The sequence below is a fragment of the Morchella importuna genome, assembly GCF_003444635.1.
Source record: "Morchella importuna strain M04M26 chromosome Unknown Morimp01GS046, whole genome shotgun sequence".
Classification (NCBI taxonomy): domain Eukaryota; kingdom Fungi; phylum Ascomycota; class Pezizomycetes; order Pezizales; family Morchellaceae; genus Morchella; species Morchella importuna.
In genome coordinates this window covers 36,237-52,710 of record NW_025763443.1, presented here as the reverse complement: position 1 = coordinate 52,710, position 16,474 = coordinate 36,237, and the positions used below count along the sequence as shown (strand labels likewise).

At 43.9% G+C, this 16,474-nt stretch overlaps 3 protein-coding genes across 3 annotated transcripts; 1 reads left to right on the top strand and 2 right to left on the bottom strand.

The window, feature by feature from the left end:
• Positions 1-236: 236 nt before the first annotated feature.
• LAJ45_10435 (uncharacterized protein) lies at positions 237-3,193 on the bottom strand (the record flags this gene model as incomplete). Its single annotated transcript, XM_046119960.1, has 4 exons — positions 237-344; positions 409-1,371; positions 1,435-2,820; positions 3,032-3,193. The coding sequence occupies 4 exons, from the start codon at positions 3,191-3,193 to the stop codon at positions 237-239; spliced, it is 2,619 nt and encodes an 872-aa protein (XP_045966769.1).
• Positions 3,194-6,936: 3,743 nt separating this feature from the next.
• LAJ45_10434 (uncharacterized protein) lies at positions 6,937-8,217 on the bottom strand (the record flags this gene model as incomplete). The annotated part of the gene is made up of 2 exons (XM_046119959.1): positions 6,937-7,583; positions 7,644-8,217. 2 exons carry the CDS (start codon positions 8,215-8,217, stop codon positions 6,937-6,939), a joined length of 1,221 nt encoding a protein of 406 aa, XP_045966768.1.
• Positions 8,218-11,079: 2,862 nt separating this feature from the next.
• Positions 11,080-14,669, top strand: LAJ45_10433 (uncharacterized protein; the record flags this gene model as incomplete). The annotated part of the gene is made up of 8 exons (XM_046119958.1): positions 11,080-11,303; positions 11,362-12,238; positions 12,290-12,439; positions 12,499-12,918; positions 12,972-13,126; positions 13,186-13,283; positions 13,330-13,751; positions 13,833-14,669. The coding sequence occupies 8 exons, from the start codon at positions 11,080-11,082 to the stop codon at positions 14,667-14,669; spliced, it is 3,183 nt and encodes a 1,060-aa protein (XP_045966767.1).
• Between the last annotated feature and the right edge of the window lie 1,805 nt (positions 14,670-16,474).

The window sequence follows — 16,474 nt, the reverse complement described above, 5'->3', positions numbered from 1 at the left end:
TCCAGTCGAAAGGAATCTCCAAACGTAAATCAAGTACTACTACAACCCCTTTTACTCTCCCTTTGCAAAAATTACCTCTTCTACGGGTATCAATTAGTCCTTACCATAATATATCCAAACGCTGTCCCTCCCCGCGGAACAATGGCCTGCAAAACAATGTGCAAAACATTATTTAGTGAAATTTGCCCTATCATTATTCATGAATTAGGAAGTCATGGATAGGCTCAATATGGTTATCATGATATGCTCGCTTTTGCAGAGGAGACTGTGCCACGCCGTGATATTGCTTCCTGCTTCATGGCACGGATTTGTTGTTCCAAATGTCGCCTATGTTCTTGCTCGGCCTATGTTACAGAAGGAATATTAGTGAGGAACGGGGTTTCCAGCTAAATGTGGAGATATATTCACCCGTAACGTCTTCATAGACTCGGACCGCATATCACGCATCATCTTTTTGAACTCCGTCTTGAGAACATGTGTGCTAGTGCTTTCACCATCGCCATAACGCCCTGTACCGAGCTTTCCATCAGCACTAGGAGTGCGCATTCCTAACCACCGGACTCTCTCGTCCGCCAAACTGGTTTCTAAGGTTTCGCACCGGTCGCGCAGACCATCAATGACCCCTTCTAATTTGATACGATCATTTTCGTTCTCGATAGACTGTTTAGTCAAGTTTTCAAAATCGGCAAGCATTCCATCGAGTTCCGCTTGAAGCACTTTACATCTCTTTTCGAGGTCTGCGTTTCCGGAGGACTTCGTAGCCTTGAGAAGTGCAAGCTCTTCCATCAATTCATAGTTCTTAGTTGCAAGGGCTTCTACCTCCTGGAGCAGACCTGGGTCAACCGTCTGCGGCCCCTTATTTGCGGCTTCGAGCGCAGCGGCAGCAGCACGAGCTTGGGCAGTTTCTGCAGCGCGCTGGGACTTAGAGCCATATGCAGAATCAAGCTCTGCCTTCAGCATAGCAACCTCTGTTGATAGCTCTGCTACCTTCCCTTCCAAACCTCGCATTTCCTCATCCATTCTCGACATTTGGGATTTATTAACCTCAAGCTCGGACTGTGCGCTTTTTCCTGCTTCTTCTGCGGCGGATTTCGCTACAACAAGAGCGGCAAGTTCAGTTTCAAGTTTCTTCAGGCGGTCGTTAGACTCGGACGTAAGTGCATCTAGCTCTACTTTCATGATATCACGATCCTCCCGCGCCTCTTCTAATTCACCTTGAAGAGCCATTAGAAGCTCTTCTTTGTCCTTAAGCTGTGCGCACAATGCCTCCTCTGCTTCAAACCGTGCCCGCCGTTCTTCTTCAAGGTCACTTTGTCCATGGCCCGAACTATCTTCTGATTGTCGGTGGGCTTCTAGGCGTCGATGTTCCAACTGTATCATAATGACTGTTAGTTCCTCTCGAGAAATCCTAGCTTCGCTTCATCTCTGTCTTACCTCTGACCGGATTATAGCCAGTTCGTCCGAAAGAGCTTTCGATTTTGTTTCGACTACCATAATTTCCTTTTCACGTTGCTCAACAATATTAGACATTGCATCAAGTTGGCTACTGAGAGTAGAAAGTTCGTGACTAAGATTATCCTCGCGGGAAGAATGCTTCTCCTTCAATGCGGCCGATTCTGCCTTAAAGCTGGAGCGCTGTTGTGAATTTTGTTGCCGGAGCATGGTCCGTTCTTCCCGCAACGTGGTCGCACGGGTGTAAAGTGCCTGGACCTTTGCGGAGAAAGTGGATATACTATATTCGGCATGCTGGTCTTCATCCTCATCTTCGCTGTCGGGATATTCGAGTTCGTTATTTTGACCCTTTTGTCTAAGTGCACGTTTCTGCGAACGCACTTCTTCCTCGCCGAGTATAAGCATGTCCCAGAGGGTGGAGAGAATTGTGTCGGTCCTTTCAAGCTCCTGTGCAGCGAAGTTGGAACCCGGGGATGTCGGTGATGGGGCAGGATGTTGTTGAATAAAATTTATACTTTGTTCAAGTTGTGTAAGTTGCTCTTGTAGACTACTGCCCCCACCCATAGAGCCGTTGGGCTGAAGATGTTGGGGTAAAGGGATACCTTGGGCGCTCGTCAACTGGAGTACGATATTCCTAACTTGGATATTGAGGTCTTCTAACCGGCGACCCAGGTACGGGTCATCTATAGTGGCGGAACCTCGTCGCGAGGCCCCACCAGTATCAAGCTGGGGGAATTTTGTATAAGAGCTCCGTCTATCATAACCTCCGAAATCATCAAGCTTGTCCGGCGTTCTGTAGAAAGAGCGGTCATCAAACTCCACCGTGAGAGATGAATTTGTTACATTCCGGTTCACCAGGGTGTACTGGCTTGATGGCGAGCCTGGGGGTATCGAACTGCTGGGATAAGCCCTTTGCTGGATTGAGCTCTGATGGGTCATCCCGAGTATTCCTGCGCTGTGCTGTAGCAACCTGCGCTGAATCTCCACGGCCCGATTACTGAGCCTCCAGAGCTCCTGAGACAGGTCCTCACACTTGCGATTGCTCGCAGTAAGCTCCTCATCGGTATGCTTTGTAACGTCACTTACACCGCCTAATAGAGATCTCCTTCCGCGAGCCTTCTTATTGGAGTACAACCTGCTAAGGGAAAGCGCTGCGTCGCGAACTTTAGATTCCAGGGCGAGTTTACGCTTAGACGCGTCGATGCGATTTGTAAGGAAGTTGTGTTCCTTCTTAAGCTCATCGACTTCTTCAAAAGAGAGGATTTCGTACACATTGGAATCGACAATGGCGGTTTCAACGAGAAGGTGCATAGCCATGGGATCATTGACATTTAAGAGTGCGGAGGAGCGTGGGCGGGATTTGTTTAACTATATTATTGAAAGGCAGACGTTACGAAAGCCTTGCTATTAGTCCTGAGATTTATCTATGGTATAAGAACTAGATTGCAGTAGAATAGAACATCAAGTCGCCCAACCCACCCCTTCACCCCCCCCCCCCCCCCAAATCATCTAAAGTACGCCAAGGGGTACGGCAAAGAAGGTAAAAAAAACACACAAAAAAAAAACGGTGAATCCTCACAGCATTGAATCTAGGATGAGACTCCTCTGACGGTGACGAGAAGTGCTTCTCAAGAATATGAGATGGCGGACAGCTGTTTGTGCCCGCCGCGACATACCTCGGCGACCCATTTCGCAGTTCGGGATCGTAGGAGGAAGGATATAGCGGCTTTGTCGAGCCCATGACTTTTAACATACTCTAAGGAGGCAGCGATGAATATAGGCGGATTGGTCTATTGTCGGCAGTCCCCTCGGAGGTGTAGAATGGTTGAAGGTGTTTCGTAAATTCACATTCAGGTACAGCGCGCGACGGTGGGCCCCACTCGGAACAAGGAGAGACAATAGAGAGGTTGACAGGAGCTGTGGGAGTTAGTTGACCCTGTATCGGGGGGCACGAGTGGCGTGAGTGGTTGAGAGTTGCTTCCTGCTGCTTCTTGTCGACAGTACCTACTGTCTGCGTATGGATAGAGAGCAGGGCGTAAGAGTACGGAGTCGGAACAGATCTGGAAGTCTTCTGGCGACAGGGGAAGAGAGATGGGCGGAGAGTTTAGAGCGATCTGGGTGCCCCAGGAATAGGAAACTAGTAAACTTGCAAGCTGAACCAAACCACATTTGTGGTGGTGGAGGAGTTGACAACTGTAGGAGGAGGAGCAGCAGGGGTTGGATCGTCTTGGCAGTGCTCTCAGTAGCAGTCAGTCCTCTGAGTTATGCAAATGGTAAGTATTACTCTGACTCGCTCAAAACTTAACTCAACCCCCACAAGCAATTATGGATCTAAGCAAACGTTGTGCATCGCAGTCTCACAACCAGTATTGTTCTTTTACTAGAGTAGAGTGTTTCTGCTCGTTTGTGAGGGTGGTGAGAGAAGAGGGGAAGCGATAATATGATGAGTAAGACCACCTATAGTACCTGAGACACTGGTGTTATGGATGGAGAAGATGATGTTGGATAGCTGTGCAAGCATGCCAGCTTTGCAATCGTCTAGAAACGTTTGTTTATGTGACCTTAAAAATGCATCATACAGGTACACACTACACACCATGCACTCCTGGCTCCAATGTATGGCATGATAGGGGCATGCCATTCATCCCGTTCTTCAACCAGTTCCACCAGGAATGGTTTAGCACACATACTCTAAGAGGTAGGGACTATCACGACGAGAACGGGAATCGTAGGGTAGGAAAATAATGCCTAGCGCCGTTCCGAGATATCCGAGCCGGCCGTTAAATGAAACGAGATTCTTGGCAAACTCTTTCTAGAACCGAGTGATAGGTTGTGTCTTCGTGCATCAATGCAATATCACCCCTTTGGATCTTGAAATATAATCACTCGCGGAATGTAAAATCCTCTAACAACTGAATTCGATGGAATGTAAATCTACGTGTATATATACGTATACCCAATCAACATCAAAAGTCATTCTTGTAGCTAGATGAATAAGCGAAACAGGAGAGAAGGGGAAATCCACTCACAATAGTACATGTATATACATGTATTTACTAGACGTACGTGTCTGTATATGTGGGGATAAACAATTGTCTTTTCATCTTCTCTCATACCCCTTTAAACCGTTAAAACGTGAGAAAACCCTAGCTTCGAACGCGGACCTATATATCGACCGTGAGATATACGTATAACGAATGTCCCTACGACCAGCTCGTTGTCTCAACCGGCCTCTAAATAGGCTAAGTCGAGCCGAGTGAGAGCAAAAAATAACACGGGATATAGTGATATACACCATTTTATTTGGGCCACGGAAAGACTCTCTCTGATAGTTAAGTACACCCCGCTCTAGAGGCCGGAAAGCTAGGCTTTGAATATGGCAGGTTGACCAATTCACAAATGGTTGTATATAAAGCTCGGGCAAGACCTTTTATCTCATAGATATTAGATAAACATGATGGGCAGGTTGACCAATTCATGAGTGTGGTAGGACCAGACTGGGGTAATCGCAGCTGTCGGAGACAGAGGGGTCGCCTGTAGAATTGTTGGGATCACCAGTAATTCATTGATTCTAGTTCGGTACTTCACGGACTTGCTTCATAGGGTCTGACTTGGTACTTCCTACAGCCTTATTTGGCACTAATCATGGAATATGATTCGATTAGAAGGTATCCAAACAACAGGAACATTCGGGGCTTGGCAGACTTACTGGCACCTAGTGGTCTCTAGTGTGAGATTTTCCATGAACGCATTCAGTTGGTGCCATATGCGGTTAGTAGCTAGCATTACAACGCTGACGGGTTCCTTGGCATACTATCGAGTGACTTTTCATGATCCTTCGAAAAAACTACAGTAACCGAGGGGCTATTGGTTGTGGCCAACCATGTTCCAAGTCTTGGGCTGCATTGCCATAGACTAAGGTCTGCATGCAATTAATGAATTAAACAAAAAAAAAAAAAAAGTCTTGGGCTGCAGTTTTATAATGCGTAATGTGATCCGCCCCCCAGTTGGGAGAGCGCGATGTATAAACTAACTCCCGTCTCGGTGAAACTGCCTTTTGATCATCGAGAACTAGAAGTATTTGGCGTCCGATAAAAACGTACGGAGCGGTAAATGTGTTAAAAGTGATTTTACCAACGGTTGATAGGTTATTTACCACCGGTGGTATAAGTACTGAATTTCAGTCCTTGTGCCAGTATAAACACTGAATTTCAATCTTTATGCTGCGCTATACTTCATTAGTAGATGTTCAATCATTAATGCCAACACTTATGAAAGTTTCCCACCAGTGGTGAAATACCTGCCACTGGTGGTAAAATACCTGTCACCAATGGTGAAATTCCCCACCGGCGGACAATAGGACTCATAAATTGGTATTATATAGCCCCTTTTGGCCAAAAGGTCTGTGCTTTTATCCATTATAAGGTATAAATGATGGCATTATTTTCACCACCGGTGGTAAAACGATTTACTACCGTTGGTAAAATTACTTTTGACACATTTACCGCTCCATAGATATTGACCCGTATTGTTTCGCACTGATGTTCGCTGCGGTCGGCAAGCCTCTAGCTCAAAAAGCTTAGAACAGAGTTTTGGCAGGAAGAATTACATGATAACGGAATTACACCGTTTCGTTTTTTTTTTGGTAGTTCTGTAAATTTACAAGAAATAGTGTTCGGCCAACCAATTTCGAGACTCCATTAGGGCGTTGAAACAGAGATTTTGAAAAGTAGGTAGGCAAAACCCCACCACAATACAATACTGTTCGGCAGGCCCAAACCCCGTTTTCAAAGTCTGCGTTTGCATTCGCCTAACGGAGCCGTACTTGCATAACAGAGTTTCATAACCGAACGGGTCCTTATATATCAAGCATACATGTATATAGGAAACCTTCTCTATACCATACTTTAATATCGATGAGGTTAGCTTGTACTATGGTTGGTTGGTAGAGACATAATAGGTGTTCTTGGTGCGGTGTGGTCTGGATAGTTCAAATATATATAACTCCAATCGAAATGGTCAAAGTTGAAACCGCTACATTCCCGTGGCTAAGGTCCGGAGGAAACACATTAGAGGGATCTAATGGGTGTAAAGGTGGAGGTAAAGGTGTAGGAAAGGTCGTTATTACCTCTACAAGTTTACCTCTCCCGCCGACTTTGTATTAGAGATCTAACACATAATGTTTATATGTAAGGTCTAGAAATCAATTGGGGTTTAGCTATATCTCGAAGTTTCCTAGGAACTCCTGGATACAACCACAAATATAAGGCCAATCTATCGCATTTTCTGCCTAAGCACACACTAATGCATGTATTATAATGAATTAAACAAAAAAAAATGCATGCATTATATGCTTTTTCTCCGCTCGAGTGATAGATGGTGACCAAATATATCAATAAACATTATCTCCTCCTCGTATGACCTGACACCACTGCGATAGATTTTTTTTAAAGATGAATACCTTTATTTCCTTACTGCCCCGAGTCAAGAATCTGCAACTTCAACTTCTATAGGCCTTATAGGCCTATTTTTGTTTAATCCTCCCAGAAGTGCGCACGCTTGACAAAGATCCGAAGATGTTAAATACCCACATTTCTTGCAGTTTGACATCTTCTGATCTCGAACCTTTTTCGGTGTCTGCTGCTTCCCTTTGTTTTTTTGCTTAGTAGGTAAAGTAATCTTAGTTTCGAGCCTCTTTGTCTTTGCTGTTGCGATCAATTCGTTCTCCATATCTAACATCTCACCACCGGAAGCACGCCCCCCGCCTCCGTTTCCGCAACCCCCTCCACTATCAGTCTCCCCAGAAATATCCGCACTACTGCCATATCCGCTCCTTTGAATTGACTCCGGCACCATGCCAGCGAAGGCCTCACCAGAACGGACAATATCGAGGATGGCCGAGGGCCGTACACGTTCCAAGGACTTGATTAAAGAGCGTGCGCTACCTCTGAATGCCTCGGGAGAATATATGCATTCAGTTGTGAAGTAGTCAAGCTGTTTATGGTGAGCGTATAGAACAATTTCCTTTTCATACGCATATTTTAAGGGTTTACTCCGAGCTATCGGCGAGGAAGAGGATTCTGTTACGATCGATGTGCATCTATGTAAGCGGGGAAGATCTCCTCTAAGGACTGGTATACTTTAGTATAACACTCATGTTAAAATTCTGACACGAGACCTAGGTTACTCACGGTTCATCAATACTGTCTCGGCAATGTCGTCCGCATTATGACCAGTGACCACATGTGTGATTCCTAGTTTTTCTGCCCCCCGATCTAAGGCCTGTCTCCGAAAAACACCACAGTACGTACAGTTTCCCTTCTTTCCAATCTGCGCGACAACTTGATCCATACTCCACCCGTACAGCTCGGCATAAGATACTATGCAAAGTTCCATTTCATACTGCACTGCGTTGCGCTTTACTGTTTCGAGAGAGTCATCTCGATAGCCTTTGATCCCCTCATCGATTGAAAGCAATACAAAAGTGACTCCATAGTCGTAACGTTCGTTGAGGGTTTTAAGGACGGAAGCTAGGACGGTCGAATCTTTGCCACCAGAGGCGCCAATGGCCACACGGTCACCGCGGCGAAAAAGAGAGGTGGCGGTGATAGTTGAGTGTATTTCTTCTTCAAAAACAGCCAGGAAACATGATTTGCAGAGACGCTCGTGGGTTTTAGGACGGAGAATGAGGGCACGAGCGACTGTGCAGCGCGCACACAAGCGAGCGACTTGAGTGGGTCGTGAAGAAGAGATAGATGAAGACATGTCTAGGTTACTGAACCTAACGTTTTATGAGGATTGTATAGGTGTAGGTGTAGCGTCGTGAGCAACGGAAAGTTGGGGCTTATTATACTGGTGGGGCAAGCTTTATTTTTATAAGCCGGGTAAGACTCACGGTGGCGCCTTACTCACATGCATGGTATGTGGGCACCGTTGCGCCGTAGCAGCGGTAGACTCAGGTAGTAGTACATGCCCTCATGTGCGGGCCAGGCGGCGCGCCCTTATACCAACTACATGTACATGTATCTATGCCCGACGGGCATAGATAAATACATGTAAACGAGTAATTTTCAACACGTTTGGCCTCATGTTGCCGGCGAACGGGCCCTATAACCTAAGACATCTTGAGTATTGTGCGTACCTGCACAGCATGCAGTACTTAACTAGAGTATACATGTAGAGTACATGTAGCTGTATGTAGGTGGGATAGGTGCCCTTGGTACCGTAATGGTTTTTTTATTACGTGCTCGCTTATCAAGTATGTGTTTGCCTAACTAGCAAAACACACTAAAAATCGAGGTTTTCAGCAACTCATAAAAAGTCCTATAGTTGTACCAAAGCTGCAACGATCAGGTATAGTATAATTTCGGTAAAGGGGATTCACGCCTCAAATTCTGGGCCTAATTGGTATACTGGTAAAGGTGGAGAGGAAATCAATAAAAGAACCTTTAGGTGCCTTTTGCCTACAGGGCTTTATGGATATGGCTTAAAAACTGGCCTGTAGAGTCTTTCAGGTGTCTAGATAAAGAGTACATACTTTCAGGTGAGTTGGGAAAGTTCTCGGGATTCTATGTGTTTTGCTGGTTGCGCAAATACATACTTGAAATGCGAGTACAGGTATGTATTTACCTACATATTAATCCAATCCAGTAGGACTTCTTACCTCATACACTACACGGCGCCGGGCCGGACACATTCTCGGCTGCACTGCATGTACCCAAACCACCACTGATTACTGATTTGAGGATCAAGTAAGCCATGAATTGAGAAATCGAATATGGTAATTTTTGGGTTGTACCTAGTTACTCGCTATAAGGATATTGCGTTGTTAATAGTTATATGTAGCGCTGAATTCTGAATTTTTGAATTTTATAGTAATAATTTACTATAAGGATACAAATTTCGCTCTGGATCGTATCGTTACTTGTTTACATGTAGTATACGTCATGTATTTACCTACATGTACGTACAGGTATATGCGCTCGAGGACTACATTGTACTCTCTATATACATACTACGTAAATTATAACGCTGAGCACACGTATCTCAACGACGCCTACCTGTAGTTGAATGGAGGCCTGTGCTTGTGCATAAAATCTATCCTTCATACACATTCAACAGAACGCATTAGAAAGATTTCATTAAACGAAGTCGAGTATGGGTGATCTTTTCGATGAGGTTATGGGTGTCTTAAATGATGTGGATAGCGCTTCTGGCCCGCAAAATTGGATACCGGACAGCGAACAATTATTATCAGAGTTCCATAGGGGCTCCAGCCTGAAATCCACGTTAAGTGCACCACCTCTAAAGAGAAACCAGAAACAAGAGTTGCAAGAATTCGATGATTTTGGTATTTATTCTATCGAAAAATTCAGATGGTTATCATATCCACTAATAACTTCGTCAATTGTAAAAGATCGCCAAGTTATGAACGAGCCCAACGTTAGAAACCGTGATGGCTGGGATTTTGGGAATCTTAATAGAGACTTAGTATCGTTGTTTCCTCCGCATCCTCAGGACTCGGTTTTATACTCTAGTCCAAGACTACCTACAATACCATTGAGGGAATACCGGTCTCGAATTTATACGGTTCAAGGAGAGAATGCGGATTCACACCAGCGAATATCACATCCCTCAGTGCCTGTGTCAAGAAGAAAACTGGACCTGTGTAAGATTCATCTTCATATTTGCATCCCAGAGGTTTAACAATAACCATTTTAATAGCGAAATTTGAGTTTAACCCGCGCACACCAAAACACGCCAACAGACCCACCAGCTCGTCATCTTTGGCATCAAGTCCCATTCCATTCAATCTCAAACATCCTTATAAACCTCTGGTTGAAAGGAAAAAGGGAGGTAGAGCCGAAAAGAATAATTCTGAATGGACAATAACCCAGAGGAGTCAACAAAGAGCGACTATAGCCTCAGAAAATACAACCGAGCATAAAACACCAATTGTTCAAGGGATACCCTTAGTTTCTGTGAACTCGATCCCAGATCGGTTCCGCGGAGTATTTCCATTCCCCTTATTCAATGCTGTCCAGTCTAGATGTCTCCATTCGGTCTATAGTACGAATGATAATATTGTTATTTCATCTCCCACAGGTTCGGGAAAGACAGCAGTCATGGAGTTAGCTATTTGTGCGCTGGTGAACGAATTGAATCAGGGAAGTTATAAGGTTGTCTATCAAGCCCCGACAAAAGCGCTTTGTGCTGAGAGGAAGAAAGGTAAACGTCAGCTCTCCTTCTTATAGGATTTGGCTAATAAAACATATAGATTGGGATGGAAAGTTTAGGACGCTTGGGTTGACCTGTACAGAATTGACAGGTGATACACAACAAGCACAATTGAGGAATGTGAAAGAAGGGGACATAATTATCACCACACCTGAAAAATGGGACAGCATGACCAGAAGGTGGGATGACCACAAAAAGTTGTTAGAGCTAGTGCGACTGTTTCTGGTATCCAAACCCTGCTAGAACCTACAGTCTCATCTACTGAGTATTGATGATATTAGATCGACGAGGTACATATTCTGAAAGAATCACGGGGTGCCACTCTAGAGGTTGTCGTGTCAAGGTATCTTCTATCTATTCACATCAAACGTAGATTCTGACAATATTAGAATGAAATCTATCGGCACAAATGTAAGATTTGTGGCGCTAAGTGCCACGGTACCCAACTCAGAAGACATCGCAATCTGGCTAGGGAAGAACTCTGTGTGTTCAAGTTCTCCTGCCTGCGAAATGCGGTTTGGGGAGGAGTTTCGTCCTGTACAGCTACAAAAGTTCGTATATGGGTACCAGTCGACTGGGAATGACTTTATGTTTGATAAAACATTAGATAAGATGTGAGTTATGAATTTGGTTGTAATACCCACAGAACAAATGTGACTCAGACGTGCAAAGGCTTCCAGATATAATCAAGAAGCATTCCTCAGGAAAGCCCATTATGATTTTCTGCATGACCCGGGCTATGTGTGTCAGTACGGCCAAAATGTTGGCAGAAAAATGGAAAATGCTTCAACCACATGAACGTTACTGGCCTGCTCCAAACATTGGGTTCTCATTCAAAGACAAGGAACTACATACCACTGGGGCCTGTGGCGTCGCTTTCCATCATGCTGGCCTAGACGTCAATGATAGGACTTTAATAGAGAGATTATTCCTAGAGGGTTGTCTTCAAGTGATCTGTTGCACGTCAACCTTGGCCGTCGGAGTGAATCTCCCGGCATATCTAGTGATTATCAAAAATACAGTGACTTGGGCCGACGGGCAAACAAAAGATTACGCCGATTTAGAAGTTATGCAGATGGTTGGAAGGGCAGGCAGGCCACAATTTGACGATAGCGCAGTTGCGGTGATCATGACAAAGAGAGAGGACAAGATGAAGTACGAGAAAATGGTTTCGGGAACCGAACCACTCGAAAGCTGTTTAAACGGAAATTTGGTGGAACATATGAATGCTGAAGTAGGCCTTGGAACAATAACCAACGTCGAGTCCGCAAAAACATGGCTCCGATCAACTTTTCTATACGTCCGGCTCAAGCGTAATCCTGCGTATTATAAATTTGATCAACACGGAGGGCCCGAAGACGCGGATCGAGGCTTAGAGGAGATATGTGAGAAGAATATAGATCTTTTACATCAAGCTGGACTCTTATTAAAGCATGAAGCGAGATTAAAATGTTCAGAGCTTGGTGATGCAATGGCTCGATACTACATCAAGTTTGTTACAATGCAAACAATTTTAGAGTTGGAAAAGAAAGTAGGCCTATCTGAGGTGGTATGTAGAGTTTCGGTTCGGAGGTTTTTTGATCTTGCTGATTTCTTATAGCTATTGGTACTTTCACGAGCTCAAGAGTTCAGAGATATCCGTTTTCGCAGCGGGGAGAAAGGGTTATTTAAGGAGTTAAATAAATTAGTAAAGTATCCTCTGAACGGAGAACTAACCAATGCGTCTCACAAAGCATACATTTTGATTCAGGTATGACCTCAAGCGCTAGGATTATCCTATTCAAATATATTCTAATTCTTGAGTGAAAGTTCGAGATCGGAATGATGGAGTTCCCGGTCGAAGCAAACTTTCAAAAATTCAAAGCCACTCTGATGCAGGATAAAATCTTAATTTTCCAACACTGTCACAGAGTGATACGCTGCATTATTGACTGTAAACTACATTTTAAGGACTCAGTATCTGTTAGATCCGCTTTGGAGGTGGCTAGGTCTCTCAAAGCAAGAGTCTGGGAGAATTCTCCACTCCAGCTTCGTCAAATTGAAGGATTTGGGCCAGCATCTGTAAAGAAACTTGTGAATGCTGGTATACGCAGCTTAGGAATGCTTGAGATGCTTGAAGCTCATAAGATCGAGACTATTTTGTCTCGAAACCCGCCTTTTGGTTCTAAAATTATAAGGGCTGTACGGGATATCCCCAAGTTACAAGTTGTCTCTCGTCAAGTCTCTAAGGTGCGTATAGACAAGAAATAAGTAATGGTAAACCTCTTACTCAGAGTTTCTAGACAGGGAATGGCAAAGATTCTGTCAAGCTAAAGGTGCGAGCTGAGATTGGATATCTGAACGATAAGATCCCTGGAAAGTACCGTGGGATGATTTTATTCGCGAATTTCCTTGCAGAAAGATCTGATGGTTTATTGATCGATTTCAGAAGAATACCGTAAGACAATAATTGCCATTCTGATCCATAGCTTACTAAATAAACTTGTAAATGCGTAGAATTGGTAAGCTGGAAGGTGGGAAGGATATTCAGTTTATGGTCGAGCTCGAGCACAAAGAGCAAACGGTTATATGTTACTTGGTGTGCGAAGATATAGGTAAATATTTAATCCACTTACTGCTCTTCGATACTAATATTCTTAGTCGGCACTTTGAAATTCCATGAGCTCAAACCGGATGTTGAAAGCGCTTTGTACCCTGGTGGGAGATGTCCAGCGTTACCATCACCGCCACCAAATATAAAGAGAACAGACATGAGCAGATTCATTACCGCCCGAGAACTATGTAAAACTTCAAATGTAGGCTGCTTAGGAGCGAATACACCTGCTTCAACAGATATAGGCCAGCCTACGAGGACTACCGGGAACTTAGCAGTATCTGAAGAGAAGGATTCGTTTTTCTTGAATATAGATGATTTTGATATGTCTGATTTCGACGACGGTGCTTCGCAGGAGGCTAAGGAGAACACAGATACAAATAACGTTCGAACTAAAGCCGAGATTGACCTCGATGGTCTAGAAAGTAGTGGGCTGGAAACAAATGAGCAGCTTCCAAATGGCAATTACGTTTGCAGACATAGGTGTGGGGATAAAAAGAAGTATTCACCTGACTAAATAACTAAACCTAAATAAACAGAAAGCTAATAGATTAAAAGATGCAAACACTTTTGTTGCCGCGATGGGCTGGAGAAGCCACCGAAGCCGTTAAAGCGAAAGAAAAGTAAACCTGATGCAAAAGCCTTGCAAGTGCCGGTCCCAAGGAAAATCCATCAGCAGGAAATTCATTCCTCAAAACCTAAACAAAAACCTCGAATGTTGGCTATTGTTACCCACATGAAAAACGTGGACATTGAAGTACTGGACCTTGTTGGTGACGAGAGCAGCACTTACGAGCGAATGGGTGCAACTAGCGATTTGGAGAAACTCAAAAAGCTTCATTCCACCAGTACCCTCACTACTCATAGATCCTTGACCAGCAAGCCAGTTTTCTCTTACTCAAACAATGGTGTAGCTAAGCCTCCTTTCTCTGGTATCGAGCAACCTAGCTTGACGAACTATAAAAGGGTGCTTTCTCCTGCCAAAGAATCTGGACCAATACGGAGTGGGAGTTTTTACCTTCTACAAGAACCTTCGACAGCTCATGTTAATGGATCAGAAGGAGAAGAACAAGGAGGTGATATGCCGCCGATCGCACCAACAACGGGGGCTGGCGGGGCATGCACTACGCCTGAACCATCTGATTATCTAAAAAGAAACGTCTCCTCTAACCATAAGATGCTTTTCTCGAAAGATTTAGATAATGGGAAGAAAAATACTTGTCTTAGAAGGAAATCTCAACTGGAAAACGGATTAACGAAAAATGGGGAGATGGAGTCATATATCGATAGTTCAACAGATAACTGCCCTCCAAGCAGTAGTTCTACCATGTGTGAAGAGCTTAGGATGGAAGATACTGCATATAATAAAATAGGTTGGTTCATGTGAATCTTTGTAATTGTTGAGAGGCTGACAGCGGTTTTTTTTAAGTGCCACCGGATCATGACCAACAAATATCTACTGACACTGATGTCAGGATGTCATTTAGTGAGTATCGCTGGAAGACGAATGAATTGCCTTCTTTGATTAGAAAAAGAGGAGATACATTCGGTTTCCCGTTGAAAAATCAAATTAAGAGACGCTTAGTAAGTCTAGACGGGCCAAGCGACTTTGATCCAACATCATTGAAAGCGAATGAAATGGAAAGTACAAGAAAAAGAACGGAAACGGAAGATTTACATGCGGGAGAAGGATTAGGCAAAATAAGCTGTACAGATGTTCTCGATTTCCTCGGGGAGTGTGTTATCTACTCGAAATAAGTTCGGTCAAGGAGCCGAGTGCATAGGAAAACCTCAAGAAGAAATTTGATGGTAGGAGGAGTAGTTTTTTCTTCTTTTCGCTAAATACCTTATTAGTGGAAAAGGATAGCCATATAATAAGTACAGAGGTCTAGCTAGGTTGCTTTTTCCGATGTTGAAGCTCTTCATACAGATTAAACCTGGGCAAATTTCTAGAAGTTCTAGACACGAATCAATTAACTCACTTCCTACGCGAAGAATTTTAGAGGGCAAATAATTTTATTTATTTATTTCTATATCCATTTAATTTATTATTACCTACACGAGAGAAAAGGTCTGGGCAGCGTATAAAGCAAGAAATGTGTTAAACTGGAAAGATCAGAGGAAACATATCAATTGATGGGTGGTTCATTCTCATTGTCATCTGCGAGTGATAGTTCATGAAGGAGGCCTGGAACATGGCCATCTCGAGGAAATACAAAGAATCGAACAACTCAACCAAAGGTAGTTGAGTGGAGAAGCAGTGCATCCAAATCTTAGACAGACTGGATAGACTGCGAAGTGTATAAGATCCAAAAGTAGTTCCGTGATGTGTATATCTGGGGTAACAGCTACAGCCGCTCTTCAAAGGTATTCGTGATAGTGAACTCGCGTTGATTAGTAATCGTGCCACATCAAAACTGAAGCCGTTTGCGTTTGATCAATTGAAGGCTGCGCTGCACTATTCGAGATGGCTCCTCACAGGCCAACGAAATCCCCCAACCCGGCGGAGGTTCAACTTTTATCTTTAAATCTAGCCAGATTAAAGCTAGAGAAAAGCCGGACCAAGAACCCTAAAGCCAAAACAGGAAGGAGGCAGATGACAGGCATCGAGAAGGGCATGATTATTGCCTTCTTCTTCTGTTTTGACTGCATATACAAGGTAGCAAAGATTGTAGGCCGGTTACTACGTATTTCAATAACAATATAAATAAATTTTATATTGATGTTGTGGGGTGAATTGTAAAGTTAGCAGCAGATTATACGTAAGTACATGTAGTGTGTGTGGCTGAGAATGAAGAATGAAGCTAGTCCAGATTAGTAGTGTAACGTAGCATGTTCTAACGGGGCGGGTGCGGGACAAGTTCGGCTCGGGATACGAACGAACTGAGAGGGGTCCGGAGTACGGCAGAGTATAGTCAAGGCGGTAATATTATTTTAGCAAGTACAGGAGTGAAAGAGAATTGAATTGAATTTTATATTGCTTAGAAGCCGAAAGGCTTATCGCACACCTACAACTACGACGGCAATAAAGAAAGAGAAAGGAAAGCGAGAATGTAACTAACGAGAGATACGATACAAAATGGAGCGAACATGAAGGAACGCAAGACAAAAAAGGGAACAGGTAAGCAGAATCAAACAGACAAAGTAGAAAACCTTCCCATAGTCAATAGAAACCAAACTCTTCTCCCAATT